The 25,874-nt window shown below is 42.2% G+C and overlaps 1 protein-coding gene across 2 annotated transcripts in view; it reads left to right on the top strand.

Annotated features, from left to right (window-relative positions):
• Dpp6 (dipeptidyl peptidase like 6) overlaps positions 1-25,874 on the top strand; it is a 659,720-nt gene that overhangs the window by 371,859 nt on the left and 261,987 nt on the right. For both annotated transcript variants that reach the window (XM_052172969.1, XM_052172970.1), the window contains exon 4: positions 10,279-10,373. In XM_052172969.1, coding sequence (XP_052028929.1) covers positions 10,279-10,373 — 95 coding nt within the window. The remainder of the gene's footprint in view (positions 1-10,278; positions 10,374-25,874) is intronic.

Below are 25,874 nucleotides of genomic sequence, written 5' to 3'. Positions count from 1 at the left end.
GTCTGTGAATGACTTTGACAAAGGGTTGAGATGACCTTGATGGCAGTCCAAGAGAAGTTACCCTAGGCAAACACAGAGGAGGTTTTGTTAAGGAAGGAGAGGGAGATGGCTAGATAGATAAAATGTGAGAATATGAATCTGGATTCCCCCATCATCCACATAATTACTGGGTAGGCAGGGGACCACCTATACTTCCAGAGACAGAACCAATAGGTAAGCCAGCCAGGTAGATTTGCAGCATTAGTGAAGTCAAGATTTATTTTTTTATTTGGTATATTCTTTATTTACATTTCAAATGATTTCTCCTTTCCTGGCTCCCCACTCCCCAAAAGTCCCATAAGCCCTCTTTCCTCCCCCTGTTACCTCATCTACCCCTTCCCACTTCCCTGTTCTGGTATTCCACTACACTGCTGCACTGAGCCTTCCCAGAACCAGGGACCACTCCTTCCTTCTTCTTGGACATCATTTGATATGTGGATTATGTCTTGGGTATTCCAAGTTTCTAGGCTACTATCTGCTTATCAGTGAGTGCATACCATGATTGATCTTTTGAGACTGGGTTACCTCACTTAGGATGATGTTCTCCAGCTCCACCCATTTGTCTAAGAATTTCATGAATTCGTTGTTTTGAATGGCTGAATTGTGTATATATATCACATTTTTTTTTATATCCATTCCTTCGTTGAGAGACATCTGGGTTCTTTCAAGCTTCTGGCTATTATAAATAGGGCTGCTATGAACATAGTTGAGCATGTATCCTTATTACATGCTGGGGAATCCTCTGGGTATATGCCCAGGAGAGGTAAAGCAGGGTCCTCCAGAAGTGACATGGCCAGTTTTCTGAGGAACCTCCAAACTGATTTCCAGACTGGTTGTATCAGTTTGCAATCCTACCAGCAGTGAAAGAGTGTTCCTCCTTCTCCACATCTTCGCCAACACCTGCTGTCTCCTGAGTTCTTGATCTTAGCTATTCTGACTGGAGTGAGGTGAAATCTCAGGGTTGTTTTGATTTGCATTTCCCTAATGATTAATGATGCTGAACATTTCTTAAGGTGCTTCTCAGCCATCTGAATTTCTTCAGGTGAAAATTCTTTGTTTAGCTCTGTACCCCATTTTTAATAGGGTTATTTGGTTTTCTGGGGTCTAACTTCTTGAGTTCTTTGTATATATTAGATATCAGCCCTCTGTCAGATGTAGGGCTGGTGAAGATCTTTTCCCAATTTGTTGTTTGCCATTTTGTCCGTTTGACAGTGTCCTTTGCCTTACAGAAACTTTGTAATTTTATGAGATCCCATTTGTCAATTCTTGATCTTAGAGCATAAGCTATTGATGTTCTGTACCGATGTCCTCAAGGGTCTTCCCCAGTTTCTTTTCTATTAGTTTCAGTGTGTCTGGTTTTATGTGGAGGTCCTTGATCCACTTGGAGTTGAGTTTAGTACAAGGAGATAAGAATGGATCAATTTGCATTCTTCTGCATTCTGACCTCCAATTGAACCAGCACCATTTGTTGAAAAGGCTATTTTTTCCCACTGGATGTTTTCAGTTCCTTTGTCAAAGATCAAATGGCCATAGGTGTGTAGGTTCATTTCTGGATCTTCAATCCTATTCCATTGATCCACCTGCCTGTCACTGTACCAATACCATGCAGTTTTAACACTATTGCTCTGTAGTATTGCTTGAGGTCCAGGATACTGATTTCCCCAGAAGTTCTTTTACTGTTGAGAATAGTTTTAGCTATCCTGGGTTTTTTGTTATTCCAGATGAATTTGAGAATTTCTCTTTCTAACTCTATGAAGAACTGAGTTGGGATTTTGATGGGGATTGCATTAAATCTGTATATTGCTTTTGGCAAGATGACCATTTTAACTATATTAATCCTGCCAATCCACGAGCATGGCAGATTTTTCCATTATCTGAGGTCTTCTTCCATTTTCTTCTTCAGAGACTTGAAGTCCTTGTCATACAGATCTTTCACTTGCTTGGTTAGAGTCACACCAAGATACTTAATGTTGTTTGTGGCTATTGTGAAGGGTGTCATTTCTCTAATTTCTTTCTCAGCCTGTTTATCTTTTGAGTATAGGAAGGCTATTGATTTGCTTGAGTTGATTTTATAACCAGCCACCTTGCTGAAGTTGTTTATCACCTGTAGGAGTTCTCTGGTTGAGTTTTTTGGGTCACTTAAGTATACTATCATGTCATCTGCAAATAGTGATAGTTTGGAAGTCAAGATTTAATGGAGAGATCTTGCTTCATTGAATAATGTAGAGGGTAAAAGAGGAAGACTCCCTATTTGCACATATGTGCATGGGCATCTGCACATACATTTGCACCCCCACAAATATGCATACCATACACACCTACAGACACAAAGACAGACAAACAGATGGGGAGAGAGAGAGAATATGAGTCAGAAGCTGGGAGGTGATATCAAACTCCCCAGTGTTTATACAATCAGAAAACAAGAAGGAAAGGAGATGAATGAAGGGAGTCAAAACAATAGTCAGCAAACGTGGTTCAGGTGTGTCTCAGAAGAGCCACAGTGGCCAAGGCAATTTACAGAGGACAGCGTTTAATTGGGATCTTACAGTTTCAGAGGACGAATCCATGACTATCATGATGGAACAGGCAAGCAGGCATGGTGCTGCAGCAGTAGCTGAAAGCTTACATCCTGATCAGCAAGTTAGAGAAAAAGAGAAAACTAGGTCTGGCATCGACTTTTGAAACCTCTTAGTCCACCCTACAAACAAGCTTCCTCTAACAAGGCCATGCCTCCTAATCCTATCCAAACAGTTCTACCAAGTGTGGGCCAATCAGAGCCTTGAGACCACTCTCAAGAGCAGATAGATGATGCACATTTTTAGAGACTTGGTATACAGAAACCACCAGACAAAGTCTCCCAGAGGCCCACTCTAGAGTTCATATTTAATGTGTTGAAACCAACACAAAAGCACCAAAAGAAGATGACACCGGGAACCAGGAAATAGTCAGTCCAATGTTGCCTTCCTGTTAGAAGCCATGTTCCAGAAGTAAGTGGAACAAATCTTCAAAATGATTAAAGAAAAAAAGAAACAGAAAAGCAAAGAAAGAAACTGTAAAATTATCAACCTGGAAATTGTATTTTAAGAAATCTTTTAAAAATACAGAGGGAAAGGAGACATTTTCAGAAAAGATAAACAAGCTTGTAACCGGTGAACCCATTCAAAAAGAGTGTAAGAAACTCTTCAAACACAAGAAACGGTGCTCAATAGAAACCCAGGTCTGTTACTAGCAACAGGCAGTGTCAGAAATTAGAAAGGATGGATGCAGAATAAGATGACTTCATCTTTATGACATTTCACCTTAATATATTGCAATAGGCAAAAATGATAACATTGTCTTGTGGAATGTGTGAAGCTTGTTGGTACAGAGTACATGACAGCTGCAATAAAATGGGAACAAATGGGCCGTGGAGGCTCAAGAGATTCCTACATTTCATAAGAAGTAGAGTTTGTCAGCTGTGAAGAGTTAAAGGCTTATATTACAACCACTAGGGTAGCCACGGCCAAACTAGTGTAATAAAATGCAGCTAAAATTAGTAAAGAGAGACACATTGGAGCTTGCTGCCAAGTCCCTAGCTGGGGCTTTTGAGTTTGCTGCTGTGTTTTCCGAGGTCCTACTCCAAAACTCACTGCTCAAGGCAATGTTTTATTACTTCCTCTAAAATTGTGTGTGTGTGTGTGTGTGTGTGTGTGTGAACACAATAGTGTTTTCACTATAGCTTCTTTGACTCAGGTTTTGAAATAGAGGTGTGATGTCCTCAACTTTGTTCATTTGATTTAGCATTGTCTTGGCAAGTTGAGGTTCTTTATGGTTCTGCAGGAATTTATGATGTTTTTAACACCTGTAAAAAAACATTAAAATGTCATAGAGATTGTGTTACATTATAGATCAATTCGAGTCATATGGAATAAATAATTATACAGTACAACATGTTCAAAGTTGTGAGATTGAGGCATAGAGAGGTGACTCAGTCATTCAGAGTGCTTGCTGCTCTCTCAGGAGGATTAGAGTTTCTATCCCAGCAACCACCACAGAAACGGCTCACCACATACACATAACTCAAGCTCCAAGGGATCTGGTGCCCTCTTCTGTCCTCTGCTGGGGCCCCTGCACATACATGTACACAGAAACATGCATAAGTAAAATAAAGTAAATCTGTTTTAATTGTAAGACATAGGAGCTAGAAAATGCCTTGGCAGTTAAGAGCATATGTTGCTCTTCCAGATATGAGCTCAGTTTCAGCACTCACACTGGACCCCTCACAATTTCCTTCAACTATAGTTGCAGGGAACTGAACACAGTCTTCTAGCCTCCATTAGCATAGGCATACATTCACAGAGGCACACAACCATACATGTAACACATAACCATAAACAAAACAAAAAAATATTAGTGAGATGCATCTGTTGCCACCTGTAGAAGCAAATTGGTTAGCTTTGATAGCGTTTTTTGTAAGGGTGGAAAATATTACACCAAAGACCCAGTGCCCACCCTTTAAAGGCTAGAAAAAGAGCTAAAGTAGCTGAATCTCAAAGTCAAGTACTGAGATGGAAATGTTGTCAAAATGATACTCTGCAAAAATTAATAAAAACCAATGAATATCTACAGTCTAGAGAGTTGGACAGGGAATATCCTGCAACAGTCATAAACTATCAACCTCCTAAAAAGATAATCACATGGTATTAAGAGCAGAGTTTGTACTGCTAGAATCAAGCAAGGGATCCAGTGCTCACTATAGTAGTGGAAGCAAGAATCCACTGGCCTGGCCTCCTTCCCAAAGCTGGATGCCAAGGATTCTGACTTGCTCTAAAGCAAGTCCTAAAACCACTCTAGAAGTACCTCCCTGACATGCATAGAAATGGGATGCTCCTATCACTGAATACTTGGGGTCACAAAGGACAATAGCAGGGAGCACACAGGTTGTCACTGTGCGATCAGACTCCCTTGGTCCAATCCTGTTTCATCCTTGCCCGCTTTCCATCAGTCCAACGCATAGAAAGATACATGTTTTCCCCGTTTCCCTAATTCTCCCCTCAAGTGTCTTCAGTAAAACACTTTTTAAAATTAATTTGTCCACTTTTCTCTGGTTCATCTGTCTTTTGCTATGAATGGAAAAAGAAATGTCTTCACTCCTACACTCTTTTAAATATGTTACATACTCTGTCACATGGACAGTTTTCTTGAGTGACTCCCATTATCCAAACAAACTCAAGAATAAGTAGAAAAATGTAAATGGCTCTGTATCAATTGAAGAACCTAAGTTGGGGATCTCAAACCGCCCACTGAGAAAACCTGAAATGTCATTAAAAATATACAAATCCAGACTACATTTGTTTATTGAAGGAGAGCTGGTTCAAATACTTCCCAACTCATGTGATGAAGCCAATAATGCTCTTACTCTAGAGCCACATGAGCCAAGCCCCAGACAAAGGAAACAAAACTAGTCATTATCCCCCATGATGCCAGATGTAAAAGCCAGAAACAAGTATCATAAGATTAGAACCAATACTCTGGAAAGCAGCATATTATAGCACCGGGGGTGGTCCTGTGAGTGCATCTAAAAACACAACTCACTGGGTTGACGAAAACTCACATGGTGACTTCAGTGCTGGAGGAAAAGCATTATGTAATAGTCAACAACCTTGAAACATGAGACCTCTCACAAATAAAGCAATAGAAGATCACAGACTCAGACTCTCAAATTTAATAGTTAAGTGCCACCAGTATCTAATGTCAAGAATAAAGCAAATGTGCCTCTTCAAGTCTCTGGCATTCTGATGATGCTCTCCAGGCCTGAACAGAACCATGTCTGTCCTGTGTTAACTGATCAGGTTTTGGAAGTGAAAACCCTCTTAAGGAATCTATTTCTTAATGGACTATAAATAAAACTTACATTGAGGAAAGCTGCAATAATGAAAATTAATTTTATGTTAATCAATAGAAATAACCAAATAATAGCTAAGTAATTATTATAATACCATAAACTGCCAGAGAGTTTGGGGCTGATGTGTTATGGGATGATCAAAATCCATCTCCTGAAAATGATGTTAGTGTTGACATGACTCTAAGAAGACAGAAATACACTGTCTGTGAACCAGAAAAACAAATTGTACTTGTTAGTTCTTGTCAACCTGACACTAACTGGAGTCAGTTTAGAAGAGCAAACCACAGCTGAAGGATTCCCTCCCACAGACTAGGCTATAGCAACATATATAGGACATTTTCTTGACTAATTGTTAATTTGGAAGAACCTGGTTGCCATGGGAGATACCAGTCCTGGGAGGTGGCCCTGGGTGATATAAGAAGCAAGCCATGGGGAGCAGACCAGTAAGCAGTGCCCCTCTGTGGCCTCTGCACCAGCTCCTGCCTCTAGGTTCCCACCTTGGGCTCTTTCTCTGACCTCCCCTCATGGTGGACTATAAGCTCTAAGATGTAATGAATCCTTTCCTCCCCAAGTTATCCTTGGTAATGGAGATCATCATAGCAACAGAAAAGTTACTAGACACTAATATACCCTCAATCCCTAGCGCCATGTCATCTTTGACATGTATTAGTGTAAAAAGTTTGATGTGTCTACATGTAATCTAGAATCCATGGATGAGAGAAATCACAGAGCGTTACCTTTCTGGATCTCAATCATCAGGCGATATAACGATCTGCTGTTGCACCCCTAGGCAAAGGACGTGACATAGAGTTGAAGGAAAATTTCTTTTTTAAACACACATCATTATATATAGTGCATATATGTTAATAAGCAAATATTTTGAAGTGGTAAAGTGAAAGGAAAAAGGGGCCAGAATTGCCAGGCAGCAGCCATCCTGGGGCAAGCTGTGCATCCAGTACAGCAGTGGCCTGGCCCATGCTTTTTCCAATTTGGCTCATTCCAAATTTTTCAGAAAAGTGAGGGTATATATGGGACAACACAAGTGGGGAATAGCAAGACAAAGGCTTTACACAACTTGACCCAAGACTTTCTAGAAATCTACAGAAACCATCACAAGGTGACATTGACAGAAGGGCAGACACAGGTGATGGAATAGAAAGCCACGAGCTAGAGCCTGAAGGTAGCTAGCATGACATACACGGCAGAGAGTACTGAGACCCTGTCTCAACCAAGGTCAAAGGTCAGGTCCCACACCCCAGGCTGTTCTCTAACCTCCGGGTGGCACATGCATCCTTGACCGCCCATATCCAAATGCACACATGCACATATGAATCACACACATGTGCGCGCACACACACACACACACACACTAGCACACACACATGCACATATGCATCACACACATGCATACATACACCACACATGCTCACACACAGAGAGACACATACACAAAGCACACACAGAATTTTTAAAAAGATTTGTTTTACAAATCATAATGTGGTACCACAAAAGATGAGGTGGCATGCTAGCATTTATACAAGAACACTGATCAGACCCCAGGAATACAAAGGTTGCTGATGAAGCTCTGGGGTCACATGACTTACCTTGAGAGAGTAATGATATCAGAATTTTCTGGGACACTTAAAGGTGAAAATAGATTTAAAAAAAAAAAAAAAACCTTTGCTTCATACTACAAACAAGTCCTTTCCATGTAAACTAGGTCTCAGTTTTGAAAGGAAAAGATCAAAAATGTTTCAGAAAACATACAGGAGACAATCATTTTCACTCTGTGTTTACTAACCTGCATTAAATATTCACAATAATGAATTTCATTGTGACTTTTCATGCACATATACAACATATTTTGATCTTAGTTGCCCCAACTCTCCTTTTGTGGCTCCTCCTTCTCCTCCTCCTCTTCCTCTTCCTCCTCCTCCTCCTCTTCCTCCTCCTCCTCCTCCTCCTCCTCCTCTTCCTCTCTGCTTTCCAGATTATTCACCTTCTTCTCTTGGATCTGTTGCGGGAAATATTAAAAATCACCCCGCCAGCTCTCTGGTGGGGCTTCTGAATACCTCTCACTTCTATGCAACACCCCATGCACCCCACAATCTGCCACCTAATTACCTAACTACCCAGTAGATTCAAGACTCTTAAGGTTTAATTAACCAATCAGACATATGTATAAATAATATCACAATTTACAAGATGCCAATACAATAATATTAGAGCCAATTGGTAATGATAAAAAGCTTTATCCCAACATTTCTAACCTTGCGAAAACTTAGCTGCTTGTGGCTGGTAATTGCCAAGAGTGTTCACGACCCAGCCATAGCTCTCTTCTTTCCTCTGGGACACTCCCGCTCTCTACAACTCTTGGCTCCACCCCCTTTCCCTGTCCAATCACAGACCTTCTCTGTACTAATGTAATTGGACAGGGAAAATCCTGCGACATGGATCTTTTGCTTGTTTGTTTGTTTGGACAGGTTTTGGAGGTTGTAGTTGCTGTTTTAACTTATCAGACAGGTTTATCGAGCAGGTATGGAGACGGCTTCCTTACAGAGGTGGTGGTTCTTAGATCAGAGCCTTTACCAGCACGGACAGGGTTAGGAGTCACCTGTGTCGTGTGGCACTGTTACACCTTCCTGAGTGAGCACAGATTTGACTGACAGGTTCTCCCATTTGGGGCTCAGTGATTAAGAATGCTTGCTGCCCTTGCAGAGAACCTGAGTTCAGTTCACAGCTCCCACATTAGATAGCTTACAACTACCTGGAACTTCATCTTCAGAGGATCTAACACCCTCTTTGACTTCTGGAGGTCCTCACACAGATGCAAACATACATATAAAAGCAATCATTTTTTAAAAATTCACTCATTGTGAAAGGTTGAAAATGAGTGGAGATAGGTCTGTGTCAGATTAAGTGGCAAACGCTTTCTTCAGGCTTCATATATGCAGCCTCCGCAGTGCTTCCTAGCAGGAAACTAACCCCACGGTGGGCCAGCCACAGGCCCACCCTTCAGATGCTGTATTCCCTGCAGGCACAGGGATACACTTGTACACTATTTAGTTTGGGATTTGTTATGGGGGTCAGTGGGTGTACACGCGGGTACATAGGTATGGAAGCAGAGATCCCAGGATGCTGTTCATCCTACTGTTTGAGATAGGGCTCCCACCACTCTGGAGAGCACTGAATAGACTGCCTAGCCAGTGAGCCCAGACACCCACCTGTCTGTGCCACCCAAGGGCTAGGATTAGACACACGTGCCTCCATTCCCACCATTTTCAAGTGGGAGCTGGGGCTCAATCTCAGGATCTCATACTTTCAAAGTGAGCATTTTACCCACTGAGCCATCACCCCCAATTATCAATTTTCTAAAAAAATAATTAGAAATTGGGGAAACCGGAGTCACTGACAGTATAGCAGCCCTATTTATAATACCAGAAGCTGGAAAGAACCCAGATGTCCCTCAATGGAGGAATGGATACAGAAAATGTGGTATATTTACACAATGGAATACTACTCAGCAATTAAAATCAATGAATTCATGAAATTCTTAGGCAAATGATTGGATCTGGAAAATATCATCCTAAGTGAGGTAACTCAATCACAAAAGAACACACATGGAATACAGTCACTGATAGGTGGATATTAGCTCAGAAACTCTGAATACCCAAGACACAGTTCACATATCAAATGACTCCCAAAAAGGAGGAAAGAGAGGTCACTGATCCTGAAAATGCTTGTTCCAGCATTGTAGGGGATTACCAGGACATAGAAGTAGGAGGGGGTTGATAGGAGAATGGGCGGGGGAAGAGGGCTTAGGGAACTTATGGGGAGAGAGGAACCGGGAAAGGGAAAATCATTTTGATTATAAATCATTTTGATTATAAACAAAGAATATTGAAAATAAAAAATTATTTAAAAAAAATGCCCATGGCGGAAACCTGGGAAGCCCTTCTAGAGTTCTACCAAGAGCTTGTAGGCAAGAGGAAAGCTGGCTTTCAGGGTGTGGCCACAGGTAATTTCAGATCCATGAGACTGTCAGTCCCTTTGCTACTGTTTTGCTCTCCTGTAGTAGCAGACTCTGTCTGCTTGGTGTGTCCACTCTGTATGCCCTACCCAAGAAAGTCCTGCATATCCTTAAACTCTGCACACGTGTGCTTTGCTGTCTGTGCAGAGAAGAGGTGGCTCCGGAATGAGCATCCCTGGAGGGCCACACTGCTGGGGCGGGAAGTAGAGACTGCGTTTAAAGGGCCCCTCTTGAGATAACTACACAGTTCATTTCACACACGCCTATCAAACACCGAAGTGGGTTTCTGGATGACTCGTGTTTCTTTTCTATTTCCCTCTTGTAGATAAGGAATTCATCTACAGAGAACGGAAAGGGAGTGTCATACTGCGGAACGTTGAAACAAATAATTCCACGGTGTTAATAGAAGGCAAAAAAATTGTAAGTACTCTGTCTAATGACCAGGATAATTTCAGAGTAATTTTTTTCTCTCCTGCAAGTCAATAAAGCAGAAAATGACTTTAGGTTTCAAGTTTCGGTGGAGCTGAGGAAAAGCATTAGCTTATAATACCACTGGTTGAGCAACTAAAGATAATGGGAAATTGAAAGCACACTAATTTAATAAGTTGAAATCCTGCTTTCTTTGGGGATCCTAAAAATCCTTCCACAGGTGTTGGAAGCAAGTGTTGCATATCAAGTATAATTGAAAGATAAAGACCAAAGGCTTCACACATTTACAGAACAATCACAATAAAACCTACAGTATAATACTTCAAGAGAACTTACTTGATCTTATTTAAGAAAATTAAATCTCTGACTGCTCAGGGAATATTGACTTAGGGACCGTGGCAGTGTCATGATGGATAGCAATGGGTACAGTAGGGTTTTATGGTTTAAGATAAGTACTAAGCCGATCTGAAAATATTGCATTTTCTGCCAGGCAGACATGCTTTGGATTTGTGTGTGAAGATATGAAAAGCTGACAGAGGTTCACTGCCAGAAATCATCAAAGGGGAATTGACTTTGATTGTTTACAATGGGCTCATGCTTGGTCTTAGGGGAAGTGCCTCCATGAACCTGAAGGTTGATCATTTTCTAGCCTGCTTCTCTTGGGAAGTACAAGGAGAAAGCAAAGGTAAATACGTGAATAGTGAGAACCAGAAAATGGTGGAACTTCCGGGCCAGAGTGCTGATAAACCAGCTGAATGAGACTCAGGCTGCTGGAAGATGGGGCTGTAGAAAAGGCCAGTCAGCCCTGGGAAGGCTGATGAGCCTCTAGGAGTTCCACCAGTCAGCAGCGTCCAGGTCTAGGAGCTTGCCCAGGGAAGGAAAGGAAGACTTAACTGAGCACACTTCCTGAACCAGAGGAAGCCCTCTCTATTCTTAGCCTCTAGGGACAGTCAACTGTCTCATTTTCTACTGAATTTCCTTCTACTATAAGGATATCTTTAACATAGATACATCCCGCCTTTTATACAGCCTGGCCCCATCCTGTGAAGGTTCCACTCCCAGGATGGGAGTGAATCTTGGGCTTGGATCAAATCCCATAAAGGATTAGGAGAGACAGAGGACTGTGTCTACCCTATTGTACTAAAATGCCATTTTGGGTAGAATTATTAAGAATTCATCTGACTCAGCCTACTTCAAATATTATAGCTACAGAATTGCTTTAAAATGTTCTTCAGGAGGAGAAACAAACACTTTGCCTGCTGCTGAGGATGTTGACATTTCTAGCTTGGGGTGTGGTTTAGTCCTAGCAGAGAGTATACGTACAATGTGTATTTAGAAGATGCCCCTAAGGTGATGGACGATGGCTCAATGGTTAAGATCACTGGCTATTCTTCCAGAGAATCCAGGTTGCTAGCACCTACATGGTGGTTCTCAAGTGTCTATAACTCCAGTCCCAGCGGGTCCATTGCCCTCTTCTTGCCACTTCATGCATGGGGCCTACCTGGTATATAGACATACATGCAAGCAAAACACCTATACACATAAAAATAAATAGATCGTTAAAATCGCAGTTTTTAACAGGCCATCTTTAACCGTGCCTGTCTTAGCAAGCTAGTGAGATAATTTCAGAATCCATCATAGATACAGAAAATTTTTCATTTCATACATTAACTGGCTTATTCAATTACCAGTCCTTATTCTACTAAAGTATCATAAATGCACTAATTTACATTTCTTGGACACTGAATATGTGCAATCTGATCAATGGATATTTTTTTCACTCAATGCCACATTTTAAATGCTGCCAGAAACAGGATTTTTAAAAAGACACCGAATAAATGGCACTTTGTGGACTGTACTGCAATTCAGATGCAAAATCTGGCTTAATGTCTTCTCAGATGCTTACTTTTTCAAGTGTTTGCGCTTCTGTTCCTTTATTTCCAAGTTGAAAAGAATTTTTCCTGCCATCCTGGATCACAGGGGCTCGTGTGAGACCCACAAATAAGATCCCTGCACGCTGAGTGGATTTCTCCTTAAGAATGCGGGGCAGGGTGGGACCAGGGGAGCAGGAAGCATGGAAGATGGCAATTCTGCACTTCTCTGACACTATTCTCATCTTTTCATCGATGTGACCAAAACCCTGGCAAAGAGCAACTTATGGATGGGAAGCTTATGCCCGTTCATGGTCTGAGGAGGCCGCAGTCAGTCCTGGCAGCAGAAGGCCTCATGGTGGTTGGATCCCAGGACAGCTGCTCAGTCCCTGCTCAGTGGATTAGGAAACTAGTCTGTTGCTGCCTCGAACTCTCCAGGTCCAATCTCAGAGATTGCCCCCACCTCCCAAGAGGTTCCACCATCCTCCCAAACCACTCTACCAATCCTAGAAAAATAGCCCAACTTGTATCCTTTTCTATTGGCCAATAGGTCGTCAATTCCTAACTGAATTCTAGAGACCTTGAGGTTGTTTAAATTACTAAAGGCAGCCTGGTGCCTCTATGAGGCCAATTGTGATTTTAAGACTGGTCTGGAAGAGACCCCTGCTGGCCGGTACAGAAGAGAGACAATCTGCTCAAGCTCAAGATCACTTGACCTTGATCATGACTGCCTGGCAGTGCCCTTAGATTCTGGTTCCTTCCCCCATCCTATGTGCCCATTCGCCAAGCCAGTTATGACACTCACTGTCTCCCTTCTGTTGGGGTTAGAGATGGTCAGGGCAGCCATTGATTTAGAAACAGAAAAAATAGAAACTCCCATCACTCACCCTCAAGAATTGTTGGCTTCATATTCAGAAGCAGTACTGCAGGATAGGAGGGCTAATGTGCTGCCTTAGCTGAGGAGAGTTGCTCTTATATAGACCATTCCAGGTTGTTAACCCTGTCAGGACCCCTAATTGTTCTCCAGCTATAGTTGACTCTTGGCCCCCACATTTTAGACAGTATAGCTAATGATCTTAAAGCAGAGATATAAAGAACTAGATACAAAAGATCAGGAGTATGAGCTATCAGAATACCAGAAATTGCTTCAGGATTGAAGCATGCACAAAGAAAAGGGGGAAATGAAAGAGTTAACCCGGGAACTTTAAAAAGGTCAAAGGCTGAGTTACATTCCTCAGACCACAAAGGGGAGAGGGAAACTGACCTAAGGATGAGGACATATTCTGAAGCACTGACCTTGGCCATCTACCTCATCACCTAACAACCAATTAGTTTGAATGGTTGTTCTGCCAATCACATTGTGTTTAATGGCAGTGGCCCTGAGGAGGCTATAAAAGCCCCTGCAGCATGAGGGCCGAGGTCATTCTCTCTTCATATGCAGAGCAGCCCCAGCATGCTGGTTTTAATAAAAATTCCTCTTGCATTTTGCATCGAAAAAAAAAAAAAGATTGGTCTGGAAGACAAGCGGAGAAAGAGAAAAGAGGCTGACACTAACCACAGTCTTTTTCCTCATCCAGTTAAGAACAGATAGGTTATACCTTTGATTCTAACCTCTTTCTTAGCTTGACGTGATTGGGTGGTAGGACATGTGACCCTGCAGCACCCCTGTAAGAAGGAGCCATGTCAGTGTCTTTGTGACTGATAAGAACTCGGGCTGCACCCAGGGAGTGGTGATGTATGCTTTTTTGTCCCAGCACTCCGGAGGCAGAGGCAGATCCAGAGGAAGTAAGTGCCAGGACAACCAAAGCTACACAGAAACCCAGTCTTGGATGGGGTGAGGGGGTGCACTTGGGTTGAGTGCTGGCCTCATGTAGTGTGTCATGCCTTACCCTTCCCAGACAGCATCATAAGTGAAAGATGTTAGCACGATCATTCTTAGTGTTTGTCATGTTTGCTGTAATAAAACACTTAGCACCTGCAGATTAAGAAGGAAGAAGCTTATTTTGGCCCCTGATTTGAAGGGATACAGTTGGTCACAGCCTTAAGTCTCAGATAAAACTCAGATTTTTAAGCAGTGTCAAGCATGTTAAAGACTTACTTCTGGAGTCAGGCTGAATGTATTCTGCATTTTGAGATGGCCATGAATATATAGAGGCAAAGTTTGAAGGTTGACAATATTTAAGATCACCATGGAAACCAACTTCTGGGCATGTCTGGGCATGGCTGACAGTATTAAGCTAGTTAAGGTGTGAAGGATCATCCTAAATTTGTAAGTTGAGGCAGTGGGTGGAACACAGAGGAGAGCAGGACACAGGTATCCACTGCTGTTTGCTTCCTCACGTGGACACGTGACACACTGCCTTGTGCTCTTGCAGCCACAGTTTCTTCATTGTGACCATTAGCCCGTTACTTTTTAATTTTTATGTATCTATTTTATGGGTGTGGATGCCTGCATATATGTCTGTGTAGCACATGCATGCATGCATGGTGCCTAACGAGGCACCAGAAAAAAAAAACACTGGATCACCTGGGACTGGACTTGCAGATAGTTGTAAGCTGTCATGTTGGTTCTGGGAACCAAACCCAGGTCCTCTGGAAAAGCAGCTGGCTCTTAACTGCTGAGCTGTCTCTCCAGACCCTGGTCCATTATTTCTAATATAGCCTCCTTCACGCTCTCAGCTGTAAGGCCTGCTCCAGCCAGAAGCTGTGTCTTATAATGAGTATTAAAGGATGACAGAACAGAGGTGACCAGCTTTCTAGAAACATCTGTATGAATCCATTGGGCACCAAGGTTATGACCTGGAGCTTTGGATCTGCCTTCCCACTGGAACTGTGCTTGAGAACTACAGGGCCTTTATTATTTGTAGTGTCTGTCCGAGTACTGTCTCTCAGGAGCCTGGAACATTGTAGTGATATGTGAGAGATCACATATCCATGCTTCAAAATGTGAGCCATGTACGGATAGACGTTCACCTAGCCTGGAGAGCTTAGGCAGTGTCCAGGGTGCAGGTAAAAGGAATGGGAGCATTTAAACAGGAAGATACAGAAGACAGCCAAGGCCACAGGAGCCTGGTAATAACACTATGCTGAACTGGGCCGTCCAGGTGTCCAGGCAGCATCAATAGGTGGCAGACACTGGGTATCCAGGCAGCAATAGTGGAGGGCAAAATATTCTTCCTAATAGGGCATGGGCTGCTGCTGTATAGAGGAAGGCCTAGGAAGAGTCCCTTGCTAGTGACACCAACAGTCAGATAAAAATCAAAGTCAAAGTAACTTTCATATGAGTTACATTTGATGTCTCAAGAATTCTGGAGCATTTTATTTTACTCTTATTTTACTTTTGTTGTTCTAAGAAGAGTTGTCTGTTAACAAAGAAGGTCTTTGGCATATTATACACCTGTCACCCTGAGAAGTGGGCCACTGTCAGATCACCTGCTTCTGCTGGGGTATGATGTAGGCCTGCTAGTCACCCCATATCTGGAAAGTCTAATGAGTTTTTTTCTCTGCTGGGCAGCAGACTGTATTCCCTCACCTGCCTCGTGCCCCTTCTGTGGCTCTCCCTTATTTTCTCATAGAAGTGTGCTTAAAGTGGCCATACTACATATTACCGACTTAAAGAGACTATGCAGACTCTAAAATCCTAAGGAAACTTAGCCCCATCTATACACTTCCAGAACAGAACAGAACAAAACTTCTCAAGTGGAGAAGTGAGTCTGTGGCCTACACTTGATATTAACTCTCTACAGCTAAATTGTTGTTGGCTTATGAATTGGAATTCTAATTCCTCAGATAAAGAATCCGAGAACAGCCATGAACAGAACCTGGCTCCATCCTCATACGCCGTCCTGGCGGTTCTGTGGGGCTGTTTCAGGAGAGTGGGCTGAGGTGGCATGTTGCTACATTTTAGGAACGAAAATGAGAGGTGGCAGGTTCAAGAGGGAGGCACTGAGAGTCATTGTCCTCCAGGGCAATGCGTCATTAGGGGAAAATTAACAGTGTGCACAGTGCCATGGAGTTCTGAACAAAGAGAGGAGGGAGAGAGAGGAGGAGAGAAACAGAGAAACTTCCACTCCAAGAGATAGCAAGAGCTCCTGCTTTCGAAGGGTCCTGAGGGAGGGGGTGTTCTCATACCATGAAGCTGTAGCGTAGTCAGGTGAACTGACTCCCAGGTAGTAGGAGAAACATGGACTTGTGTCTCAGTGACAGGGTCCCACCAGGTATTGTGTCTGCTTCTGGCAGCAGGTTGGAGGGCAGCAAGACCTTGGGGCATGCAGCTGTGTGTGTGAGGTTATAGCATCTGTCATCTGACGTCTGCCGTGTGCACACTCATTCTGTGCCCCTTTATTCGTGAGAGCAGTGCACGTGCTTGTGTGTCATTTAAGCTGTGCCAGACAGTTAGGAGGAAGTCTGGAAACACAAATGTACATTTGGAGCTGCTCCGGGGAAGTTTGACTAGTAAACAACCTGAAGGTTCAGTGACTTACATTAGCAAAGATACCTGGCACTCAGGCATCACTGAGCTGAGTGCAGGGGAACTGAATTAGGGTGAAGCCCTTAAAACAGCAGCTCCAGAGGCCCTGGGTGCTATGAAAAGGATTCACAATACTCTGTAAACGCCACGGAAGAGTCCAGCAGGATGCTTGCACATCAGTGAGTAACGGAGGACACCATCATTGCATCAAAGGGCCAGGAATAAAGTGTGAACCGTGCAACAGCCTGGCTCGCTTGCTGGCAGAACTCTGTATTGTTTCCTAATACGATTTACACAGCTGCTGTCTCGTGGCATTTATTCAGTAATTTTAGTCTGGTTCATAAAATTTGAACCTCGTGTTCCAAAGAGATGAGACATTGCTGCCCTCCTACGATGAACATGAAGAGCTGTATGGGTGCCTGGATGCTATTGGGAGGGCAGGTTGGCTGTCAAGAAGGCGTCTGTGCCATGATTCTGCCTTGCTCCACTGCTAACTTAACTTGAGCTAATTACGTATTTTAGTTGCCATATTAATATTTAAATAAAAAAGAATTTTGTTTCTGTTAACTTACATCTCCTAATATCACTAGTAGACATCAAATTTTTATATTATCTTGATCTCTGCAAATTAATTAGTCCTGACTCTTCACAAGAGGGGTATAATTAGGCAAGCGCTTTGAGACCAGAGCAGCCACAGCCTGTGGAGGAACTGCAAGATTCCTGGGAATCAGAACATGAGGTTCCCTCTCTTTCTGTTTCCTTCCGGGGAGCCACTGGATAGCAATTGACACTCGCTGCACTTTAGTTAATTTCTGCCAGGGCTTCATGCACTGCTGTCCACTCTGCCCAGCTAGGTGACAAGTTTGGGAAAACTGAGTCCTTGCCCCTAGCCTCTTACCCATCTGTCCCTGAGTCCAGGGCACAGCTACCTGGGAACAACGAGATTCTGATGGGCATCATCACTGATGAGTGGGGAAATGGGTCAGCCCTGGGCCACGGACTCCCATTAGCTTCAGCTGCTCCTACCCACAGCTCTCCAAGTCCTGGGCCCACGTGTGATGAGCATGTGGTGACATTGACAGACCAGTGCACCTACAGGGAATCTCTGACCTGAGGCTCAGTTTGGTTTAGCATGGGAGTACACACTAGAAGGGAAAATGACACGCTTTGTTATCACATGGAAGCCGGCAGCTTGTGATGTCCTTCAAATATTTTGCTTGGCTAAGGGCTGGTGTATTTTGACTTGAAATCCAGATTTCTGGCATCTTCTGAAAAATAGGACGATCCAGTGGCCATGGTTCATTTTCTCACAGAAAGCAAAACCCGGCAGGCACTAGTGGCTGCTGCCCCTTGGATGGGATTGGGGCTGACCAGGCCTACAATGCTCCTACTCCTGACTCCTATCCAGACAGATCAAGTTTGTGGTAGCTCCTCCCACCTCAGTTAGGATACTCTTCACAAACACCCCCTCAGACCAACCTATTATTGACAAACCTTCCCTGAAACTCTCAAGCTTGACAATTCAAACTAATCATCACACCAGGCCACCTCAAGACAAATGATACCACAAGGTTATTGTGGTGAGGGGCTAGTAGCTTCATTCTCTGAACTCTGCCAATTGGGTGACAAGAAGGACCCTAAACACTGCACACAATGGCCTCACATAGCTGAAATTCTTAGGGACCACAGAAGCCAAAATACATGATGATTCTGTTTCATTTCTCTCTTAGTCTATTGCTGTGATGACATACCATGGCCAAAGAAATTTGAGGTTAAAGGAGTTAATTTGGCTCACATTTGTAGAGCACTGTTCAGCCTGAAGGAAGTCAGGACAGGAACTCAAGCAGGGCAGGAATGATGCAGAGACCATGGAGGGATGCTCACTGGTTTGTTCAATCTGCTTTCTTATAGAAGACCACAATGGGCTGGGCCCTCCCCCAAGAAAATGCCTTACAGTTGGATCTTATTGAGGCATGTTCTCAATTGAAATTCCCTCCTTTCATATAACTCCAGCTTGTGTCAGGTTGACATAGAACTAGCCAAGACAGTTACAGGTTCTTTTTGTTTATGTGTTTGTTTTTGAGAACTGCATATGTACGTACTACATTTGCATTATTTCTACCCTCCCACCCTTCAACTCCTCTTATGTTCTTCCCAACTAGTGTGCCAACTATCAATGTATCTATCTATCTATCTATCTATCTATCTATCTATCTATCTATCTCACTACCTACCTACTTACTTATCCATCCATCCATCTACCTATCATTTATTTCTATATCTCTTTATCTCTATATCTCTGTATTTCTGTATCTATCTATTTGTCATCTATAAATCTGTTTATTTATCTTTAGTGCTGTCATTTATACACGTGTTTACGGATTACTTGGAATTAGATGACTTACTAGGAAGCATTAGCTGCCTCTAGCTAATCATCTAGGTATAGGGTCTCATGAAATTTTTCATTTTTTCCTTCCATGTTGGCATGTCAGATTGTTTGTCATTGTGAATGTCTTGTTTGAGTGGCCATATATTTGATATTTTATAAGTGTGTACTCCCTATAATATACACAAGACACTATCACACAGAAGGAGTCCTGGTCTCTACCTCTTATAATCTCTATACCCAGACTTCTGCACTCTTTCTTGAGCCTTAGTTGTAAGAGTTGCATTATAGCTGTACAAACTGGGGCTGAGCACGTATTCTTTGCATTTGTCCAGTTGTAGATCTCTGTGATATCCCTATATGCTACAACAACAAGTTTCTTTGATGAGGGATGAAAGTTACCTTATAACCTGTGGTTATAAGGATAACTATTTAAAATACAGTTAGAAATTATATTGGATTAAGGAAATGGCAGTAGCAGGTTCTCCTCCAGGGTCTATGATCTCTCAGATTGTCATAGTTATATGGTTGGGTTTAAAGTTCCAAGCATGATTTCCCTTGTGTTGAGCAGGCATTGAATCCTATGGGATGGCTGTTGTCTGCCTTCTGCATGTGAGGACCGCCATTCACCACTTGGGGTGCCATTCTGGTCGCTGTTGTGCTTCAGAGGTTTTACAGCTGGGCAAGGCTGTTGATTGCTTTTCTCCCTTGGCAGTTTTTTCATAGCACCTTCCAATACTACAAGAGCCAGCCCTCAGGGAGGAGGCTTCCAGGTCAGTTACAGCTCAATTTATCCAAGCTCTGTGTCTGAAGGATATAATGTCTTCACCAAAACAGATCAGAAAATTAGAAGCTGAAAGATTTCTGAGTTTTACAGTCGATAGCTTGGAGCTGAGAGAGCTTTGATTAATTCCACACTGGAGTGGAATGCCTTGGTCCCAAAGGATACCTTCCAAGGTGTGCAGTTAATGCTGCATCCATGCACCCCACCCAAATCCTAGGATCAACATCCTTTCACCCTCAGTGAACACACCATGGCCCTAGCTCCATGACAATCAGTAAAGCTAGCATGTTTTCTACTCCTTCTTCACAAGTTCAGGTGGGATTCATTCTTGTTGTAGTGTGTGGATTGTTTCCCTTTCCATGTTTTTCTCTTAAGGGAAGCTTGTTGTACTGGCTGGTTTTGCGTGTCAACTTGACACAGGCTGGAGTTATCACAGAGAAAGGAGCTTCAGTTGGGAAAGTGTCTCCATGAGATTCAGATGTGGGGCACTTTCTCAATTAGTGATCAAGTGGGGAGGGCCCCTTGATGGTGGTACCATCTCTAGACTGGTAGTCTTGGGTTCTATAAAAGAGCAGGCTAAACAAGCCAGGGGAAGCAAGCTAGTAAGAAACATCCCTCCATGGCCTCTGCCTCAGCTCCTGCTTCCTGACCTGCTTGAGTTACAGTCCTGACTTCTTTTGGTGATCAACAGCAGTGTGGAAGTGTAAGCTGAATAAACCCTTTCCTCCCCAGCTTGCTTCTTGGTCATGTTGTTTGTGCAGGAATAGAAACGCTGACTAAGACACCCAGGAAGGCCTCTCTTTGACACACTCAGATTACCAGCCTTGCTACTTTTGAGTTTTTATATCATCATTGTGTGGGATAAGAATGGCGGTTCCTCCGAAAACTGGGCACCTCACTTCCAGAAGATCCTGCTATACCACTCCTGGGCATATACCCAGAGGATTCCCCACCATGTAATAAGGATACATGCTCTACTATGTTCATAGCAGCCCTATTTATAATTGCCAGATGCTGGAAAGAACCCAGGTATCCCTCAACAGAAGAGTGGATACAAAAAATGTGGTATATCTACACAATGGAGTACTATTCAGCCATTAGAAACAATGAATTCATGAAATTCTTAGGCAAATGGATGGAGCTAGAGAACATCATACTAAGTGAGGTAACCCAGACTCAAAAGGTGAATCATGGTATGCACTCACTAATAAGTGGTTATTAACCTACAAAACTGGAATACCCAAAACATAATCCACATATCAAATGAGATACAAGAAGAAAGCAGGAGTGGTCCCTGGTTCTGGAAAGACTCAGTGAAACAGTATTTGGCAAAACCAGAACGGGGAACTGGGAAGGGGTGGGAGGGAGGACAGGGGAAGAGAAGGGGGCTTACGGGACTTTCGGGGAATGGGGGGGGCTAGAAAAGGGGAAATCATTTGAAATGTAAATAAATTATATCGAATAAAAAAAAGGATGGAAAAAAAAGAAATGTAAATAAAGGAAATATCAAAAAAAAAAAAAAAAAGAATGGCTTGATCTCAGCACTGCAGTATTGTGGCAGTCAGTCTGATCCCTGAGGCTTGTGCTGAATGATGAATGAGTTCATAGTGTGTGCACTGTGTGGATTTGCTGGGCAAAGGCACATGTCATACCTGAGGCAGGTGGCACCTGAAGTCATGCATCATGGCACTCCTCTCCAAATGAGTCACTTCTGGAACTTTCCATTTACTATTTTCAGTCTACAATTGTTCCTAGGTAATAGATGCTGCTGAAACCTCAAACGATGGGTTTTCTATAAGCAATACCTCTGATACATGGAGGTCATGGTCCACCTCTAATAGGAATGCCCTGCTGCAAAATCAGAAATGAAAAGGGAGGCATAACAACAGATACAGGGCAAATCCAAAATATCATCAGATCTTACAAAAAAGCCTATATTAAACAAAAGTAGAAAATCTGGAGGAAATGGACAATTTTCTAGACAGATACCAGGTACCGACATTAAATCATAATCAGAGAAATGATCTAAACAATCTCATAACCCCTAAAGAAATAAAAGCAGTCATTAATAATCTCCCAACTGGAAAAAAAAGCCCAGGACCAATGCTGAATTCTAGCAGACCTTCAAAGAAGACCTAATACCAATACTCTTCAAACTATTCCACAAAATAGAAACAGAAGGAACACTGCCCAATTTATTTTATGAAGCTACAATTACTCTGATACCTAAAGCCACACAAAGATGCAACAAAGAAAGAGAACTTTAGACCAATTTCCCTTATGAATATCAATGCAAAACTACTCAACAAAATTGTTGCCAACTGAATCCAAGAACACATCAAAACTATAATTCACCATGATCAAGTAGGCTTTATCCCAGGAATGCAGTATATGGAAATCCATCAATGCTATCCACTATATAAACAAACTCAACGAAAAAAAAAACCACATGATCATTTCATTAAATGCTGAGAAAGCATTTGACAAAGTTCAACATCTCTTCATGATAAAAGTCTTGGAAAGATTTGGAATTCAAGGTCCATATCTAAACATAGTAAAAGCAATATACAGCAAACCAGTAGCCAACATCAAACTAAATGGAGAGAAACTTGAAGCAATCACTCTGAAATCAGGGACTAGATAAGGCTACCCACTCTCTCCCAACCTGTTCAATATAGTTCTATAAGCCCTAGCCAGAGCAATTAGACAACAAAAGGAGGTCAAAGGGATTCAAATTGGAAAGAAAGAAGTCAAAGTGTCACTTTTTGCAGATGATATGATAGTATACTTAACTGACCCCAAAAAATTCCACCAGAGAACTTCTAAACCTGATAAACAACTTTAGCAAAGTGGCTGGATATAAAATTAACTCAATCAAATCAGTAGCCTTCCTATACTCAAAGGATGAAGAGGCTGAGAAAGAAATTAGGGAAAATGACACTTTTCAAAATAGTTACAAATAATATAAAATACCTTGGTGTGACTCTAACCAAGCAAGTGAAAGATCTGTATGACAAAAACTTCAAGTCTCTGAAGAAAGAAATTGAAGATCTCAGAAGATGAAAAGGTCTCGCATGCTCATGGATTGGCAGGGTTAATATAGTAAAAATGGCCATCTTGCCTAAAGCAATTTACAGATTCAATGCAATCCCCATCAAAATTCCAACTCAATTCTTCATAGAGTTAGAAAGAGCAATTTCCAAATTTATCTGGAATAACAAAAAACCCACGATAGTGAAAACTATTCTCAATAATAAAAGAACTTCTGGCAGAATCAACATCCGTGACCTCAAGCTATACTACAGAGCAATAGTGATAGGAGCTGCATGGTATTGGTAGAGGGACAGGCAGGTAGATCAATGAGATAGAATTGAAGACCCAGAAGTGAAACCCTTACATCTATGGTCACTTGATCTTTGACAAAGGAGCTAAAAACATTCAGTGGAAAAAATACAGCATTTTCAACATGTGGTGCTGGGTCAACTGGCAGTCACCTTGTAGAAGGATGCAAATTGATCCAATCTTATCTCCTTGTACAAAGCTCAAGTCCAAGTGATCAAGGACCTCTACATAAAACCAGATACACTAAATCTAATAGAAGAGAAATTGGGGAAGAACCTGGAGCACATGGGCACAGGGGAAGATTTCCTGAATAGAACACCAATGGCTTATTTTCTAAGATCAAGAATTGACAAATGGGACCTCATAAAATTGCAAATCTTCTGTAAGGCAAAGGACACTGTCAATAGGACAAAATAGCAACCAACAGATTGGGAAAAGACCTTTACCAATCCTACATCTGAGAGAGGGCTAATATCCAATATATACAAAGAACTCAAGAAGTTAGACTCCAGAGAATCAAATAACCCTATTAAAAATGGGGCACAGAGCTAAGCAGAGAATTCTCAACTGAGGAATACCAGATGGCTGAGAAATTCCTAAAGAAATGTTCAACATCCTTAATCATCAGGGAAATGCAAATCAAAACAACCCTGAGATTCCACCTTGTACCAGTCAGAATGATCAAAATAAAAAACTCAGGAGACAGCAGGTGCTGGAGAGGATGTGCAAAAGAGGAACACTCCTACATTGCTGGTGGGATTGAAAGCTGATAAAAACCACTCTGGAAATCATTTTGGAAATTCCTCAGAAAATTGGACATGGCACTACCTGAGGACCCAGCTATATCACTTCTGGGCACACACCCAGAAGATGCTCCAACATGTAATAAGATGCTCCACTATGTTCATGGCAGCCTTATTTATAATAGCCAGAAGCTAAAAAGAAACCAGATATCTCTCAACAGAAGAATGGATACAGAAAATGTGGTACATTTACCCAGTAGAGTACTACTCAGCTACTAAAAACAATGAATTCATGAAATTCTTAGTCAAATGGATGGAGCTAGAAACTATCATCCTCAGTGAGGTAACCCAATCACAAAAGAACACACATGGTAGGCAATCGCTGATAAGTGGATATTATCCCAAAAGCTCAGAATACCCAAGATACAACTCACATTCCACATGACGCTCAAGATGAAGGAAGACCAAAGTATGGATAGTTTGATCCTTATTGGAAAGTGGATCAAAACACCCATGGCTCACAGCCAACTACTAGAATGAGAATAGTGTCCCCAATAGAGTAGCTAGAGAGTAGACCCAATGAGCTGAAGTGGTTGGCAGTCCTGCAGGAGTAACAATAATATGTACCAACCAGTACCCCCAGAGCTCCCAGGGACTAAACCACCAACCAAAAAGGGTCCCACAGCTCCAGCTAGATATGTAGCAGAAGATGACTATTTCAGACATCAATGAGAAGAGAGTCTTGTGAAGGCTCAATTCCCCAAAATAGGGGAATGCAAGTCAAGAAATTGGGGATAGGGGGTAAGCCCAGGAAGGGGGAATGGGATAGGGGGTTTGGGTGGGGTAACATGGAAATGGGTTAACATTTGAAATGTAAACAAGCAAATATCTAAAATAATAATAATAACAGAAAAATGCCCTGCTGCAGAACTCTGGTTGTGACTTGGTTGTGACTTCATATATTAAGGCCTATCCCTGGAGTTCACTAAATGTGTTCTGGAATAAACAAGCTGCAGAATATACAACTTAGCCTAAAGACTACATATAGATGCAGCAGAGGCCCAGTCATTCCCCAGGTCAGAGAAGACTCAGAGTTATCACAACAGGCTCTGGTGGTAGACAGCCAGCCTTCCTCCCAATCTGCTAATTGGCTACTGTACCTCGTGTTCCCTCTACCATTCACTGTAGTGACCTCAGTTCTTGAGTCTGTCTGGTTCCAAATGATGATTTTAGATGAAAAGGAGGGCAGAGGCAAGCTCAGAAGTCTGCCCATCCACAAGTTTCCTTCCTCATTGATGAGGGCAATGCAGTTGTACCTTTGAGTTTGACAGATGTTCAATTGAATTACATATATGACCTCCTGTGAGTCAGGAAACCCATCAATGTTTGCGTTCTACCAACCTCATCACATACTTTACTTTGTGGGTTTCACAAAAAAAAAATTGTTCTAAAAACAGCAAAGATTTTGCTCTCCTGCCACTATCTGCAGGCAGGAAGGAAGATCCTACTGTTTTACACAGTTTTTCATCTATTTATACCTCTTCTATAGGGCAAAGCTTTGAGTAAGACATCATAAAATCTTGTTAAAGATTTGAAGAATTTTAAAGATAATATCAAAAGTTCTCTGAACACTGACACCAAACTCTAATATGATGCTAATTATAACCCTGATAAAACCTTAGTTAAACATTTAAGTTTTAATTAACATGTATTAATTACATATAATACAGATTCTCATGCCATTTCCATATGTTTATATGATATATTTCATTATATTCGGCTCCTTTTGTCTCTGTTGTCTCCTCCCACTCATGCTGATCCCCCTCCTCTAAGCAACTCATTCCCTGCTGATTTTCAAAGCTTTGGGGGTTTTGTTGTTTTGATGAACCAAGAAG

Source organism: Apodemus sylvaticus, chromosome 2 (assembly GCF_947179515.1).
Source record: "Apodemus sylvaticus chromosome 2, mApoSyl1.1, whole genome shotgun sequence".
Classification (NCBI taxonomy): Eukaryota; Metazoa; Chordata; class Mammalia; order Rodentia; family Muridae; genus Apodemus; species Apodemus sylvaticus.
This window is presented reverse-complemented; position numbering and strand designations above follow the sequence as displayed.